The 15,242-nt window shown below is 35.7% G+C and overlaps 1 protein-coding gene across 2 annotated transcripts; it reads left to right on the plus strand.

The window, feature by feature from the left end:
* Positions 1-12: 12 nt before the first annotated feature.
* On the plus strand, positions 13-14,890 carry CEP44 (centrosomal protein 44). Of its 2 annotated transcripts, none has more exons than XM_074905769.1 (11): positions 13-182; positions 3,126-3,274; positions 3,873-4,020; positions 4,974-5,120; positions 6,129-6,236; positions 7,720-7,848; positions 8,212-8,421; positions 11,405-11,474; positions 13,508-13,635; positions 13,896-13,933; positions 14,688-14,890. In XM_074905769.1, exons 2-11 carry the CDS (start codon positions 3,186-3,188, stop codon positions 14,743-14,745), a joined length of 1,125 nt encoding a protein of 374 aa, XP_074761870.1. In that variant the 5' UTR covers positions 13-182; positions 3,126-3,185; the 3' UTR covers positions 14,746-14,890. The 2 variants fall into 2 exon arrangements, with proteins under 2 accessions (XP_074761870.1, XP_074761869.1); XM_074905768.1 differs by having other exon boundaries at positions 15-182; positions 7,717-7,848.
* The last annotated feature ends 352 nt before the right edge of the window (positions 14,891-15,242 follow it).

The raw sequence follows: 15,242 nt of genomic DNA on the forward strand, positions 1-15,242 counted from the left end.
GGAGGGACGCGCGGGAAGCGGAAGCGGCCGTTGTCTCTCGTGGCGGCATATTCAGTCTGCTCCCGCCGCCGCGCTCCTGAGGGGAGACAGCGAGGCACGCCGCGGCCCGGCGCGATCGAGGGTTCCCGCAGCGGGGCCGGCGGCTGGCGCCGGTGAGCGCCAGGGTCTCTCTCGGGGCAGAGGTTTGTCCGCCGTCAGGGGCCAGCCGAGCCCAGGGCCCTCTCTGTCCTCAGGGCCGTCGAGCCCGGGGCGGAGCGGGGGAGGCCCGCTCCCCGGCGCGTCTAGGGGCGAGGAAGGGAGGGTGGGGGCCGGCCCTGGCATTGCGAGTTTGCCTCAACGCGTTCGTGCGGCCCCAGCACCGCAGCCGGCCTCGACTTCGGCAGAGTCACGCTTTTTTTTTTTTTTTTTTCCGCCGGTGCTTCAATGGTGCCCAGGGCAACCGGCCCGCGACGCGCAGGTCCTTGTGCCGTTGTATTGTTCGCAAGTGTCCTGTGTGCTTGAAGCGTGTCTGTTGCAGCTGGCGCGATAGCGAAGTGCGGTGTTTGTCCTTGACTCTTTGCATCTCTGCATAATGGTGTGATGCCCCGCTCCCCATCCCATGTAACAGAAGAGTCTAAAAACGCTTAGAAGGAATCGATTCCTTTTTGTTAGATATTTCAAAGACGGTGTTTACAGCATTCAGATACTTAAGAACTTGTGTGAGTTTTTCGGTGTGGGGTTTTTTTGACACTTAATAGTTCTTTGAATGCCATATCCCGTTTTGAAAGCTGTTCTGTAAACCTCTTGCAGTTCTGTTACCTCTTAAAACTTCATCGTGCCTGATTTTATTCTGGATAGCCACTGTTCTGTAACTGCTGTCATGAATTCCTACAGGCAAAAGCTATACGTCACTTTTTACAGTGTCCTCTTTCCTAAAAGTATTTTCTACCAATTTACTTATGTTATTCTTACGATCTCTTGAGCTATTCAGTTTGTAGTGACAATAGTTGCCAATTTTTACATCCAGAGGTCAGGTGTAGAAAGGATTGTTGATACTTTTGGGAAATAGCGTATATGATTAGATGAATTCCTGTGAGAGTGTCTTCTACGGGTATTTGCACTGCAGATATTTCAGCTGAGAAGTATCTCACTGCAGAGAGCTTCAGTTTTATGTCAGATTCTTTGAGATTTGTCTTGAGATCCTGTTAAATGGGCAGAACATAGGGTGGATCAGTTTGTAAGTTAGTGCAAAAAAAATAGTTGCCTCGGTTTCCAAACAGCTGAGTTAAAATTGTCCCTACCCTTTAACAATGAGTCTTCTGTACTTATATTTAATGTGACTAATAACCCAGAACCTAAGGATTAAAGAGGAAGAATCTGATAATTAAATATTAAGAAAATATTTTAACAAGGGGAGAGAGAACACATGTGAAGATCTTAATCTTGAAGGTGGCTGAGTTAAACACCAGAGGCACAAGAAGAAAAAAACAAAGCATAAAAAAACCCAGACCACTGTGAATGCAAGCTTGAACTGTCTTTTTTTTTTTTTTTTAATTTTACTGTAAGCGTGTGGTCAAGAAGTTTCTTTCAAGAAGACTCATTGCTTTGATGAGTAGGACCAATTAACAAAGCTGCAAATGGAGTACCCATTGGAGTTGATTTCTGACAAGGCTAGAGATAATCTCTTTGGAGTGTTTAGTCTTCTGAATCTCATGTGTCAGCAAGAGAGATGATATAAAATTCTGTATCTTGAGACTATCTCTTCAAGTATAGTCTTTCTGTCAGTGCCTCCTCACAGATTGAATTGGTAGACTTCAAATTACTTGTTTTTTTGGCAAGAAAAATTCAGTGAAGACAGTAGCAGACAGTTATCTCCTAGGTTCTAGCAGAAAATTGAAGAGTAAATTTCTGTTCTAAGGTTTTATAGCAGAAATCATTGCTTTTACTGAGGCTTTTGGGGGAAGTACTGTAGAGGATTAAGATAGGAACAAGCAGATTGCAAGGATGTGAGGAAGGAGAGCTGTTTTTGTGAGGTGTCAGCTTTTTGTACACTGTTTGGCAGTTTGCTAATAGACTTTCTCAGGTTCTATCACTCTGTCCAGATTGCTAAGGTGCAAGCCATTTGTTTCCAGTTGTGACTTAAGAGCTAGGCTATCATCCAGTCTGTGCTTTTAAAGTCTTGTATTGGAGAAGAGCTGAGCTAATATTGGTTACTTATAAACAAATGGTTAGAAGATACAGTAAATAGGACTCATAGGCTATCTCTAAATATAAATGTATTTTGAAGCAGTGGAGTGAGGAACAAGGTTCTTTAAGGTAATTATTAGTTCTGATATTTGAAGGTACTGCTTCAGATGTTTCACTTTACTATCTGCCAGCCAGGTAAAGTTGTCAGTAATTTTAGATCTCTTAGGTATTCCTCCCCACCCCCCAGTCTTCTCTTCATCCATTTGGGAATTTACTAATCGGTTCTGTTTGGTAAAACGTATTACAAGTGTGGGCTTCCTGTACATATTTATCCTTTTGATAGATCTCAAAACTGATTTGGATGATGGTGATTTCATGCCTTGCTGATTCTCTTTTGTTGTCTTCTTTTTTTTTTTTTTTCTTTTAGTTATCATTCTAATAATCTTGCACCTATTTTGAAATATCTAGGCACTGTTACTCCCTCCCTCCCTGAACAATTTTAAGTGTATTTAATGGATTGTCTAAATAGAGAAGTATTGTCTGTAATGAGTTGCTAGTCTTCCCTTTTTATTGGTATTGGGGCCAGGTGAAGAAAAGAATAAGCATTCTAAACTGAAGAAGTTTTCACTACTTGTGGAGTTTCTGCTCTTTTGAAAAGGTGAAGAAATTTGTTTTTGCTCAGTTTGAGTGGATTTAGCCAGCCCTAAATTCTTAATATGCTTTCAGATACTTTATCTTTAAAGATCTTTGATAGTTGACTGGATTGAGGATTACTACTTGATCCTATTCAGAATGAATGAAGATGATTACTGATATTAATTGGTATTGAGTTGTAGCTCTGTACTGTTTTATAATAATTTGGAAACAGTAGTGTCTAGAAAAAAGAAGCAAACGCCTTTGATTTTCAGTGATAATTCTCTTACATTTTGTATTTTTTGTATACTTTTTTTTTTTTTTAGAGGAGAATGTACTCTATTATATTTATTTCATAATCTGAAAGAAGAATAGCATTTGGAGCAATGGCAACAGGAGACCTAAAAGGAAGTTTGAGAAAAATAGAGCAAGGACTTCGCTTGTTAAATTATCCAAGAGATGTGGATTATACAGTGTAAGTGGCAGTGTGAATAAATTTATGCTAATACATGATGACAGCAAGATGTGTAAACAAGATATGTATAAATATTAGCATCGCACCCAGTGATGAGTAAGCAGAGCATATGTCTGTGGGAAGTTGAGGTTTGATATATGGGAACTGGAAGATAAAAGGATGCAGTTTTGCTGTTCTGAGCAATCCTTAGAATAGTCCTGAAATGTATCACTATCTTGATCTTCTTTCTTCTGCTTTTTTTATGTTTTCTTTGATTAATCTCTCACCTTTATAATTTCTTTAAGTGCTAGCAAAACTTTCTTAAGGAAATTTCATCCTGTGAAGATTAAAAAAGAAAAAAAAGTGGTGAATGTTATGGAAAAGCTGGTGGACTTTAGACCTGACAATGTTAAAATTATATAAAGGTCAAAAAACCCATTTTGAGCATTTTACAGGTAACAGTAAAGACTGCTGAATGAGATATGCCTGGAAAAAAACTTAAAATGGAGGAAGTACTTGCTGGTTATATTAAAACACCTTTCAAGTTAAGCATTTGAAGTAATGTAATGAAAGGGTTTTGTTACCTTATGTTGTGTAAAATACTTTTCTTTCTCAATAGGTTAGTAAAGGGTGATCCAGCTGCATTTTTACCTATCATCAGCTATTCTTTTACATCTTTTTCAACTTACGTAGCAGAACTTCTGGTAAAGTGTGATGTGGAACTCACAGCAAAGAGTGACTTGCGTTTCATTGAAGCTATTTATAAGGTACCTGTCTTCATGTTCTTCACAGAAGAGAGACAGTTTTGAGTATGGTTTCATAAAAATTAAACGTCTAGTAAGAGTTTTACTAGGAAGTGAAAATTTTTGGAAATGAAAGTAAATTGTAATTCTGTTAGGATTTAAGATAAGTGGTAAGTCACTGCGTGGCAAGTCTTTGTTTAGATTTTCATGAAAATAAGGATGGATGTTGTTAGGCAGAAACAGAAATATTATTGTTTTATGTTAGTTGTGAAGAATACCAAAATATTTATTGTACAATTTTATGGCACAGTTTTATAAAAGTGACCTTAGAAGAAATAATAAGCAAAAAAATTGTAGCAGATGTCAATACTTGTAGTGAAAGCACAATTAAGAAATACAACTATTTTAAAACACTATGCCATATTAACATATAAAGTCAAATACTTAACAGTTTGTAAATGGTAATAAAATTCTTAACTGAATGAAAGTAATTTGGACTATCCTTAAAAATATTAATAAGTATATTTTATGAAAAGTGACTTGCTGTATTAAAGAATGCTAGCTTATTCAGACTAGTTTTTCATCTAAGAACAGACTCCTTCACAAAGAAGCTCTGTGGTAGCCGTATTTAGCCCTCTGATGCATTTGCTGAGTTTAATACAACTTTTTATTGTGCATTTACTTCGGACAGTTTTTGTTAAACTTTTTTAATATTAATGTCTGCAGTCGTTTATTTCATGAATCTTAAGACTGAGTTAAACTTTACAAGAGTGATATGAATGAAATGTTTCTGGAAAAGGTATGTTGAAAGTCTAATTAGAAGACAGCTGAGAATATATAAATAACCCAATGAGAAAACGTTTAACTGCTGAAGTGCAGAGTGAAAGATTATAGAAAAATAAGAACGTGAGCATGCCATTTCTACAATAAATTGCGGGGTGATTTCGAAAATGAAGTAAACTCTTATTTTGTTGCAGCTTCTTCGAGATCAGTTTCAATATAAACCAGTTTTAACAAAACAGCAGTTTCTTCAGTTTGGCTTTGCAGAAAGGAAAATGCAGATTGTTTGTGACATTATCAACTGTGTGGTGAAAAAACATAAGGAATTAAGTAACTTGAATAAGGTACTGCTTAAATGGTAACTTTTATAATAAAAGTTTCTTTTGACATGTTAATGCTGCAGGTAGAAGCTGAAGACCAGTTTATTTGAAGATGCAGCATTGCTGATAGTCAAAATAAAGGAAAAATTTTTTAAAGCTCCATTGTAAGATGCTTGAATGCTATCAGGTATACAAAAGACACAAAGCTGCCAATGCTTTGTAGTATAAAGAAAATATCAGAATAAAGCTAAATCTAGTACTTGGTATCTTTACAGTAAGTGATGTTTCCTTTTATGCTTCTTGATATAGTGAATATTTGTGTAACTTGATAGACTTTGCAGGTTTAAATCTAATCTTTGAAGATTTAAAAACAAAGCAAAATTGTCTGATATGTTGGAAGTTCTGGAAATATTTAATTTAAACATGACACTTGTATATGTGTTTCTGTGGTATACATCTCAAATCTGATTATTTTCATTAATCATTTTTGTTTTACGTTGTTCAGGCATTATTTTTGCAATGGTGTATGCTGTGTATTAATTTGTGCTTAAATAAAGGAATTTTCAGTCTTCATATTTGACAGAATTTTGTTTTGTTTGAATTTATAACAGTCTTTAGGACTTCTGTATACTTCTCACTTTTGGGGGCATAACTACATTTTTTGTATTTGTCTTTCAACTCTGGTGCAAGTTGTGTTTTTTGTTTACAACCACCTTTGTTGCAGCCTCACATAGGCATTAGTGTGTGTATGAATATGGCATTCATTTCCAGTTCTGTTTCCTCTGTGAATTTGGGTCTGTCTTTTTTTTATGACAGTACTGTACTGCAGAGGTTTAAATGTGTTTGTGTGTGTGTGCTGAAACATTCCTGCTTGTTAATGATGGCAGAAAACGGGGTGGGTCATCCTGTCCCTGTGTTTTGTACTGTGTGTCTGTCTTTGTCCTGTGTCTGTCAGGTGTCCCATCCCTCTGTTCCCCCCGCCCCAAGATTCCTGTGTTGGAAGTGTAATATTTTCTCCTCTTCCCTTTGAAGGTTAAATCCCAAACGAGGAAAAAACTCAGATCTTCTAAATGTGAAGTATTGTCAAATTGTGTTAATGTCTTTGCTGATCCTAGTGGCAGTGCTCCAAATTCCAAACAGGTATGAAAATAGTTTATATGTTGTATGTCTAAAGGTTAATCTCATTTGTAGCACGTCAGGTTTTTTCTGGAATATGTGCTTGCATTTAGGTTTTAATGCTTGATCAAACCAGGTTGTTTGTTGTTGGCTTTGTTTTTGTTTGTTTGTTTGTTTGTTTTCCCCCAAGTGTGGTTGACTGAAATAATAGCTGAAATACAGAGGATATCACTTCTCTCTTTTACCGAGTGGTTGATCTCAAAGGCTTGGTGGTAATAATGTAGTACTGTTGTTTGCTGTTTGAATTATATCAACTGGAGGGACAGCAATGAAAATGAAGATGCAATTGGAAAAAGTATATGCATCCTGTTTGGAGATTGATATGTGCTTCGTCTAACATGCAGTGATTTCAGTGTAGCTTTCAAAACACTTTTTGTGTTTTTTTTTTTTTTTTTGTCTGAATCTGTTCAGCGAAGGTTTCTTAATGTAACATTCCTCTTGGCTTTTGTATTACAAGAGTAACACTTGATCTTATGTGTTATGCTACTCTTGGCCTGTGGAGGAGGGAGGAGTCAGCTTTCCTAATATTTTCTGCTAAAAGGATGCAAAGTAAAATCGTATAAAACTTTTAGACTGTGACTGCTCATTAAATGTTGATGATTTATATTTAGAAGGAAAATACTGCTTTAGAAGTGAGGAAAACTTCACAAAGAAAGTATTTGGAATGACTTATCTGGTACTTCTGGTTGTTGAATGTTAGAACTGAATGGGGATATATGTGGGTGTGTTAAGAATTCCCTAGAAGAGGAGAGTTTCAGCTTCACTAGAACATCTGTAAGTGTTAAGATGCTGCACAAAACTAGTAATTGTGGGTTCTTAATCATTAGGTAATTTATTTTGTTTTGTGTCAGATAGCGATCATAGGACTTGATCCACCTGGAGAAAAAGACAAAATTTGTCTCGTAGTTTGTTCTTTCTAAGGGAAGCTTTCAAAGGACATTAAATATATAGCTAGTAGGGCTATTTTGCTGTCACTTGTCAAGAAAAAGAGTGAGCTCTAATTTCCCCCCCCCCCCCCCCCCCCCCCCCCCCCGAATGTTTGAGGGGTGGTTTTGATGTTGGGACTGTCTATATTTATGTTAATACATACAGTGAGATTCATACCTCCCAATCCACGCTTAGAAATCTAACAACCCTTACAATAAGAGGGAACATTAATGCCTTCATTACTGTTTATGGAAGGGAGCGAAGGTACTTGTGGTAAGGTGTGTTCATATTTGTTTTGCAGTTCTTTTATGTCTCTGATTTTTTTTTTTTTTAATTTAACAGCCTGCTGTTGCTTTCTTTGTTTTTTCAACCAGTTAGGATAAGATTGTTAGATTTAAATAAATCAGTAAACACTAAAATGGTAGGTCTTTTGTGTCAGTTACTTGGCTGATGAACTGAAATGTTCTTGAAATGAATAACACCAGTGATTTTTATTTTTTTTAAACATATTCAAAAGAAGCCTCAAGTAGAACGGCACTCAGGAAATGAAGTTAGTGGTGACCTTCATCCCCTACCCCTTCCAGCACAGGGAGGTGATGAAGAAGAATTGTGCCTAGATCATGATGTTGTGGAAGTTAAATATGAACAAGTAAGAACTTTTATTTTAAGATGCTGTTTGCATATATTAACTTTTCTTACAGGGCTTTTCTAAAGGGATAAAGGTTTTTACAAGATAGCTGGATGCTCCTTAAGTTTACCTAATATTAAAAAAGTTGAAGAAAAGTCAGTTAATTGTACTGTCGTTTCAAGAGCCAGTTCTGTCAACAGTTTCTTTTAAAAGCCAAGTTCCATGAATAGGCATATTGTGGCAATTCTGAAAGAAAAATAATTTTCTAATGTAGCGGAATGTGATTACTGAACTTGAAGAAGATTCCACTTAATTTCATTGTTCAAGTGATGAATTATATCTGTTTTGAAATTTGAGGACATGTGTTCTTACCCATATTTTCAGGTCATAGGAGATAATTCACAGATTGAGTTCCTAAAGAGTCAGCTTGCTGATTGCCAGGAAAAGCTTCATAAACTAGATTGGATGGAAGATAAACTACATGTTCTAGAAGAGAGACTGAAAGGCAAGGTGATCATAGATGAGAAGGACTGGAATAACTTGTTGAGTCGAGTTTTACTTCTTGAAACAGAACTGTTGTTGCAATCCAAAAAGGTATGTTAATGTCTGCTTTTCTTCTATAAGAAAAGTTGTCCAAACATAATGTTGTCAGCCTGTTTCTGCTTTTCCTGCCTGTTGAGGTATGCTCTTCCACTATTTTTAAAGGCATAATCTGAATGGAAGTGCTCTTTATGGAGTTGATGGTATTTTTTTCTTCACTGTTAAGTCCTGTTGTTTTCTTGTGTTCTGTGAAGCAAAGCTCTCCACTGGAAATTATTTCCTTGCAGGAACAGCAGGTATAGCTAAGCCTATTTTTATTACTAGTGACTGTGTGTGGTTTTATTTCCTAGCGAACTTGTAGAAGGAAGCTTTTGAAGATGCTTAATTATGCGTCTTTGAAACCTTAATGTTTTGTATTTGAGTTTCATCATGCTGGTGACACATTTAAGGGTTTCTGAATGTCTTTACTGGCTGCAAATATTGTTACTGTTGATACAGTTGAATATCTTTTTTTTTAGTTCTCCAGACTCTAATCAGATACAACTATTTCCTTTGGAAAATTAAGTCTTCATTCTATATAACTAACGTTGACAAAAATAGATGGCATGCTCAATGGAAAATACAAGGTTAATAGAAAAGTTAAGTCTTTCTTATTTTAGTCCTATTCTTAGTTTGTGGCTCTTTGGAATTTCTAGCCTAGTTTATCCTTTTTGTACGTCCCCCCCCCCCCCCGCCTAATTTCTTGTCCATTATGTTCATGGCATTCTTACATGCATGAAAGTTCTGCGTTTATGATGTGGCTACAATTGGCATATTTGTCAGAACAAATCAAGTATTCTGTTGCATTAAGACTGTTATTTTTCATGTTGTTGAAAGGTCCTTGTATGCACATCGTATAATTTCATATACGTACACATGTAAGTATTTTGAGATGCAGTGAACCGTAGCATCAATTTTGTGATCACATGCTTAATTTCAAAGTGTATTTGCATTATGTGTCTTGTGTATCCTTCAGATACTGTCAGATGCTTTCCAGAAGTTGAAAACCCTTCTGGAAAGTAGTTGATCAGTGTTGCACTTTTCTCTGTTGTAAAAACTTTGAACTTATTTGTAAGTAGGAGCTCTGTGTGTGTTGCTGGCCCTATTTGAAAATGTCACTAATACTTGTATACGAGACATGGGGTTTTTTTGTGTTCTTTGAACTTGCATTAGTTAGGTAAAGTCTTGAAATGGAGGAGTGTTCAGACTGATCACATTGTTTCTAGAGGCTCAAATAAGGATTGACATTCTCAATCACTTTTTTTTTAAAAAAACCCCACAATTTCAGGTCAGTAATGGCTCAAGTGATTTACCATTTGAAATAATTTTCTTATGGATATTGTAATTTGATTATCAGTGGACATATATTTCCAAATAACACCACCAATGATAATGTCTTCTGCAAGCAGTCTCAAGGGGCCTTCAGCTGAACAGCCGTAGACAGTTTTGCTCCCGTTTCAAGTGTATTCTCTTCAAGAGATAAGAGTTGCGTTTATCACGGTAGCAGCACGGGAAAGCTTGTGTTTCAGACTAGGCTTGTTCTTTTATTTCTGTAAATTTGGTTTATTATTACTTCACTAACACATTTGTTGCAGTTGTTCAAAGGTTTGGAATAGTATTTGGAAAATATTTAACATTAACATTAAGATCATTCAAAAATTTCCAGTAGTATAATTATAACTTGTAGTCCATGTTACTGAAAGGAGTCATCTGCAGAAACAAGTTTGAATGTAGTTTGTGTGTGGCATTGTTGCTTGTCTTTTTTCAAAGCAAAATAAGCTGGGTTTTATATTAAAAATAAGTCTTCAAAAGCCTAAGTTTTTTGCAATAGGCATTTGAAAACTGCCAAGAAATAATCCTCTGGGCCAGAGAATTGCTGTTTCTTTGTTTCATGAAATTCCATCCAAGTTGTGCTTCAGAGATAGAGAAGCAATTCAGAATTACTCCTTTCTTCTTACTCTTGCATTTTTCAGGGAACTTTTGGCATCTAGCCAACATAGCAGGAACACTCTAAGATCTGTCTTGCACTGTTGCCAAAGTAGCAGCAGCTGTGCATTTAGCTCTGGGAAAGTCTGAAAGATACCAAATCCTTGTTCAATGAAAGGAATTGAGCAGTAGTCAGCGCAGATATCTTTTTTTAAAGAAGTATTACTGTTTTGGTTTGTTTTGTTTTTCCAGCTTCTTCCTACACAATACCTACTATTTTTCCCTCATTCACTTCTTTGAGTATAATATTCCCCTGTTAACTGATATAGTCACTCCAGTATATATAAAGTAATATACTTTACCAAAGGCTGAAATTTCAAATCGTAACGATAACTCCTTGGTGAAAAAAGTCTAGATGTTGAGTGTTGGATTTTTTAATTTTGAAATTAGAAAATTGCACTCAAAAATACTTATTGTTAATACAACATTAATTTTGTTTAGTTGTTTATGAACAACCTTTTCTAAACTAGATGGAGTTAAACTGAGAACCTTTCTTAAAAGAGCCCTCTCATTTAGGTGCCTGGGAAACTAGTTTAACATAGACTTTTGAGTTCTAAGTGTTGAAGTGGAATGAATTTCAGTTCATCTATAGTCTAATTTTTTAGGACAGAGGAATTGCATCTATGAATATCAATCAGATGTAGAAAGTACACTTATTTTGTTAAGGTAGCGGCAGACAATGTCAAGATGTAATTGTTAGCACAGACCAAGAACAGTCTGATTGTTTATTCTGTTCGTACCTGTTATGCACTATATTTGGACCTGGTTTTGAGCTGTTTATGAACAACAGTATTGATGCTAAAAAAGTTCCCATGAAATAGGCTGTCTTGCTAATGCAATGTGCATATGCAAATTATGGGTTTTTTTAGTTCTGTAAAGACAGTGGTGCAGTGTCAACATATCTGGAGCGTGTAGCACTTGCATACATAATTAGTATTTAAATATATTTTTGTTTGTCAAAAGATGGTTTAAAGAGGGTGTTTGGCTAAAATGCAGTAAACTTGTATTTCAGAGAGACTTATCTACAGAGTTCAGCAATATAAGTCAAGAATGTACTTCTAGTAGCATTCCAGTTTCTTCTGGTGAGTATTAATGATTTTCTTTTTAATTAACATCATATGCTAAACACTTCTTGCTGACCTTGACTAAAATAGTGGTTTTTAAGTAGACAATTGTGATTTAGTGACCTCTGAATTTAAATGCACACTGCAAATTAGAAATTAACCTGATTGTCAATTCAAGTTTGTAGCTTATTCTTCAGAAGCTTTATTTACTGAAATAGTTTTTAAAGCAATAATGAAAATACATAGCATTGCAATTAATAGTTACAAGTAACTACTAAAAATCTCGAAGATGCAAGTTTGGTTAAGGTTCTATAGCTAAAGCTGTGAAAAACCATGCTATCTGCACTTTAAAGCAGTTATCATAATGTTTTAAAACCAAGCTATTTCTAAGCACAAAAGGAATAATATTTGCTACCACTGAGTTTTTGTAATCAAAGTAGTGTGACATTTATGATGTTTTTTACTCTTATAACGGCTCTCAGGACAAAGCAGGGCTTTTTCATTCATAATCTGTGTTGTTTTTCAAATTGCTGCTGAACAATTTCTACAGTTTCATCCCTTTTGAAGCACTTAGCAAAAATGCTAGTTGGATAGCTCTTAAGCTTTCCTGTTTTCAAGAGCAAGACAAAATCTTTTTCTGCCATTTCTGATGTGATTTTTGGTAATGTACAAGTGAACGAAACAGCCTTAAGTGGGAAAGAAATTAAACACATTCCCCAGGCCATAAGTGTTTCTCCTCTCTTCCTCAGTGTTAGCTCTTTAGCTCTTACCTTGCATCATTCTCTTTATTATTTTGGCCTGTTTCTCCTATGGCAGCTGTTCAGCTGTTATTCTTACCATCAGTAGTAAGGAGGATACTCTATTTCCCATTTTCATGTATTAGGCATCTTTGTCCAGTGTTAGGCTGTTGCACTGAAATTAAAAGGGAATCTCAGCAATCCACTTTATGTGGAAATTAGGGAGTCAGTTTCTTGGTTATGTCAAAGCTTGTTTGAATTTTGAAGTCTCAGAAGTGGGACCTTCTTTTTACAGACCTTAGAAAGCTTGCAACATGTTTACTTCCTTTCATAAGTTTAGTGACACTTGAGGACTTCATAGTCAGCAAGCAGGCTGGTGGTCTTTAGGAGAGAATTTTCATATTTTCAGACTTCTAGAATTCCTCTGAATTTGTTATTCCTGTTTTTTTAAAATGATTCAGGAAATTTTAGGCATACAAATTATGTGGCCAGTCTTAACTCTTCTGAGATGTACAGTGCTAGGAATGCTTTTATGCTCCTTTTGGTTGTAATGCTCTTTGGGAATCACAGCTGTACAGAAGAAACAATTTTTAATTTCAATCGATTAAAAATAATTTAATGTGATTTTAAATACAGAATAGTGTAGCTAAACATGTTCCAAAGACATGGTCCGTAGATGGTGGCCTTACTAAAAAATAAGGGCATGGGGACAATTTTTCTCTTCTAAATACTACATTCTCTTCCTGACAATACTGTTCTAAAATTGCAGAGTATGAAAGCTTTCCCAATGTAAAAGTCTGTTTTTGCTGAATGATTGCTTAAACCTATTCCCATAGGAGGATAGCTAGGGAAATAGCAAGAGCTTGATACAAATTTTAAGCTAAGCAAGGAAGGTGATGATTTTAGTTATATTTCTGCTGCTTATAAGACATGTTACTTAGCACAAATTTAAGACATGTCTGAACAGGCAGTTTACAATAAAAACAATCTAAATTATTTGGGATTACTATTAAATGTTTGACCCAGTAACTAGACTTTCTTAAGTGTTGATTTTACTGTAATCAGGATAAAGGTATCATTCCTAGTAATCTTTCTAGAATTTGTCTTGTGTGTTCTACACAGTATACTGCACTTACCTTGTGCAGAAAGTGAGAAACCTATTTGGGACTCTCACTGGTAGCTTTTCTTTTCTCCTCTCTAAACAATGCATTCTCTTCTGTTATTGCATACTGTAAATCAAGCTATTTGGTACCTGACCATGCAATAAGAGAGCAAAAAGGCAAAGGTGACACAAAACTGAGTATTTCTCCACAGATACAGAAAGGAAAGAGGAGATGCCAGAGAGTCTTCATCAGTTGTCTGGATACAGTTCACTATTATTCACAGACCCATCTCCCAAAGCCATGACCATTAATTCTCATAATCTGACAGACATTTCAAAGGTAAGTGAAACTGACAAATGCTTAGTTGATTTTCCTTCTAATGTCAAGAGAACAAGTAAGCATTAGTTTAGGTGTATATAGTACTAGTGAAAAACAAGGAAACGATGCAAAACTGCATCTAGGTATGTCTCAAAAATCCTTTTGATATGTAAACAGTGCTTAAAAGTCACATTTTCCCTACAAAAATTTTCAGGTTGAAAGTCCATCTGAGGAATGTTAGCTTTGAAGTGTTCACTAACTTTGTTGCTTTTAAATTGTAGGAGACAACAAGACAAAGAATGGAAAGGATAAGTAAAATGTAAGTAATAGGAAGGGGCAGGAGGAATTCATTTCCCAGGAGGGAGTTGTGCTGGACTAAGGCATATAGAGAACGTACATATGTGTTCCAAACCTCAAAGGTCTCTACATCAGGTGTGGCATTTCCTTATAACTCCACTGGATAATAAATCCTCTTACAGTTCACTATTTGTGGGATGAGTCCTATTTTGCTTTTGAAAGAGCAATAGAAAACATTCTTAGTAGTATTAATGAGAGATTGAAGTGTTTAGAATCTGGTTGTTAAAGAATAGGAGTATTACTTCTGATTGGAATTCCCTGGTACTTGCAACTTTTCTTCCTGAAGAATAACTACGATACCTTTGCTCTATTTTTTATTATTTAAGGAAAAATAAAAGCAATTTCCACCTAAGCGTTGTGTTAACTGTATTAAAGGTGTATTAGATACTAGTCCTGAGATTCGTAATGACAATTTTTTTGTAAGAAATACTTGTATTACACTTGAAGAGAAATGTATTGCTGTATAATGTTTCTTTAGCAAGAGATTTTTATTCTGTAAGTGCTTGCCCTGAAAAACTGTATCCTTTCTGAGATTTTATTTTGTGGGTTACTTCTATCCTTATGTATACTTAAGGTTTATTGACATGTGGTAGACATTTAAAATGCAAACCAATTGCAGAGGAAAAGGGGGGGGTGAGAGGAAACTTAAGGTTTTGTGCTTCCTGTTAGTATTTCAGTTATTTCCTACTCTGTGTGTAAACAAAATTTATTTTCAGAATTGAAGAAACATCAGAATTGTTGAAAACATCAAGCAACACCTCTGAGAAGACCTGAAAGCACAGATCTTCAGGCCTGGTCTCTGTTGATTTACAGATATCAGAAATAATATGTATGTTTGTACAGCATTAAATTTTTAATATATCAGATTTGTAATGATCACCAGTGCTTTTATTCCTTTTAATAAATATTTTCTCATGTATCTCCCAACTCCATTTTTTCGTTTTCAAAACTGTTCGCTTCTGTAAAGTGAAATCGTTACAGCAGTGTATTTTTGGGTTGACATTTGTTAGCAGTGTGCTAAGTAATATGTTTTTTAAAGTGCAGGCTTGAGTACCATGGTTTACATCCTGTTGGAAACATTCCAGCTGGGACTTGCATATTATACTCAAGAGGCTTTCTTACATACCGACTTACCATCTGTACTGTTGAATAAGTCTTAATGAAAACTTAAATATGCAATTTCAAATACATACCTCTTTTGCTGGTTTTTTTTTAAAATATGAATTTTCATGCTGAGCTGGAGAGCACCAGCACATTATGGCTTCCATTAA

This window comes from Athene noctua, chromosome 4 (genome assembly GCF_965140245.1).
Source record: "Athene noctua chromosome 4, bAthNoc1.hap1.1, whole genome shotgun sequence".
In the NCBI taxonomy this organism is placed as follows: domain Eukaryota; kingdom Metazoa; phylum Chordata; class Aves; order Strigiformes; family Strigidae; genus Athene; species Athene noctua.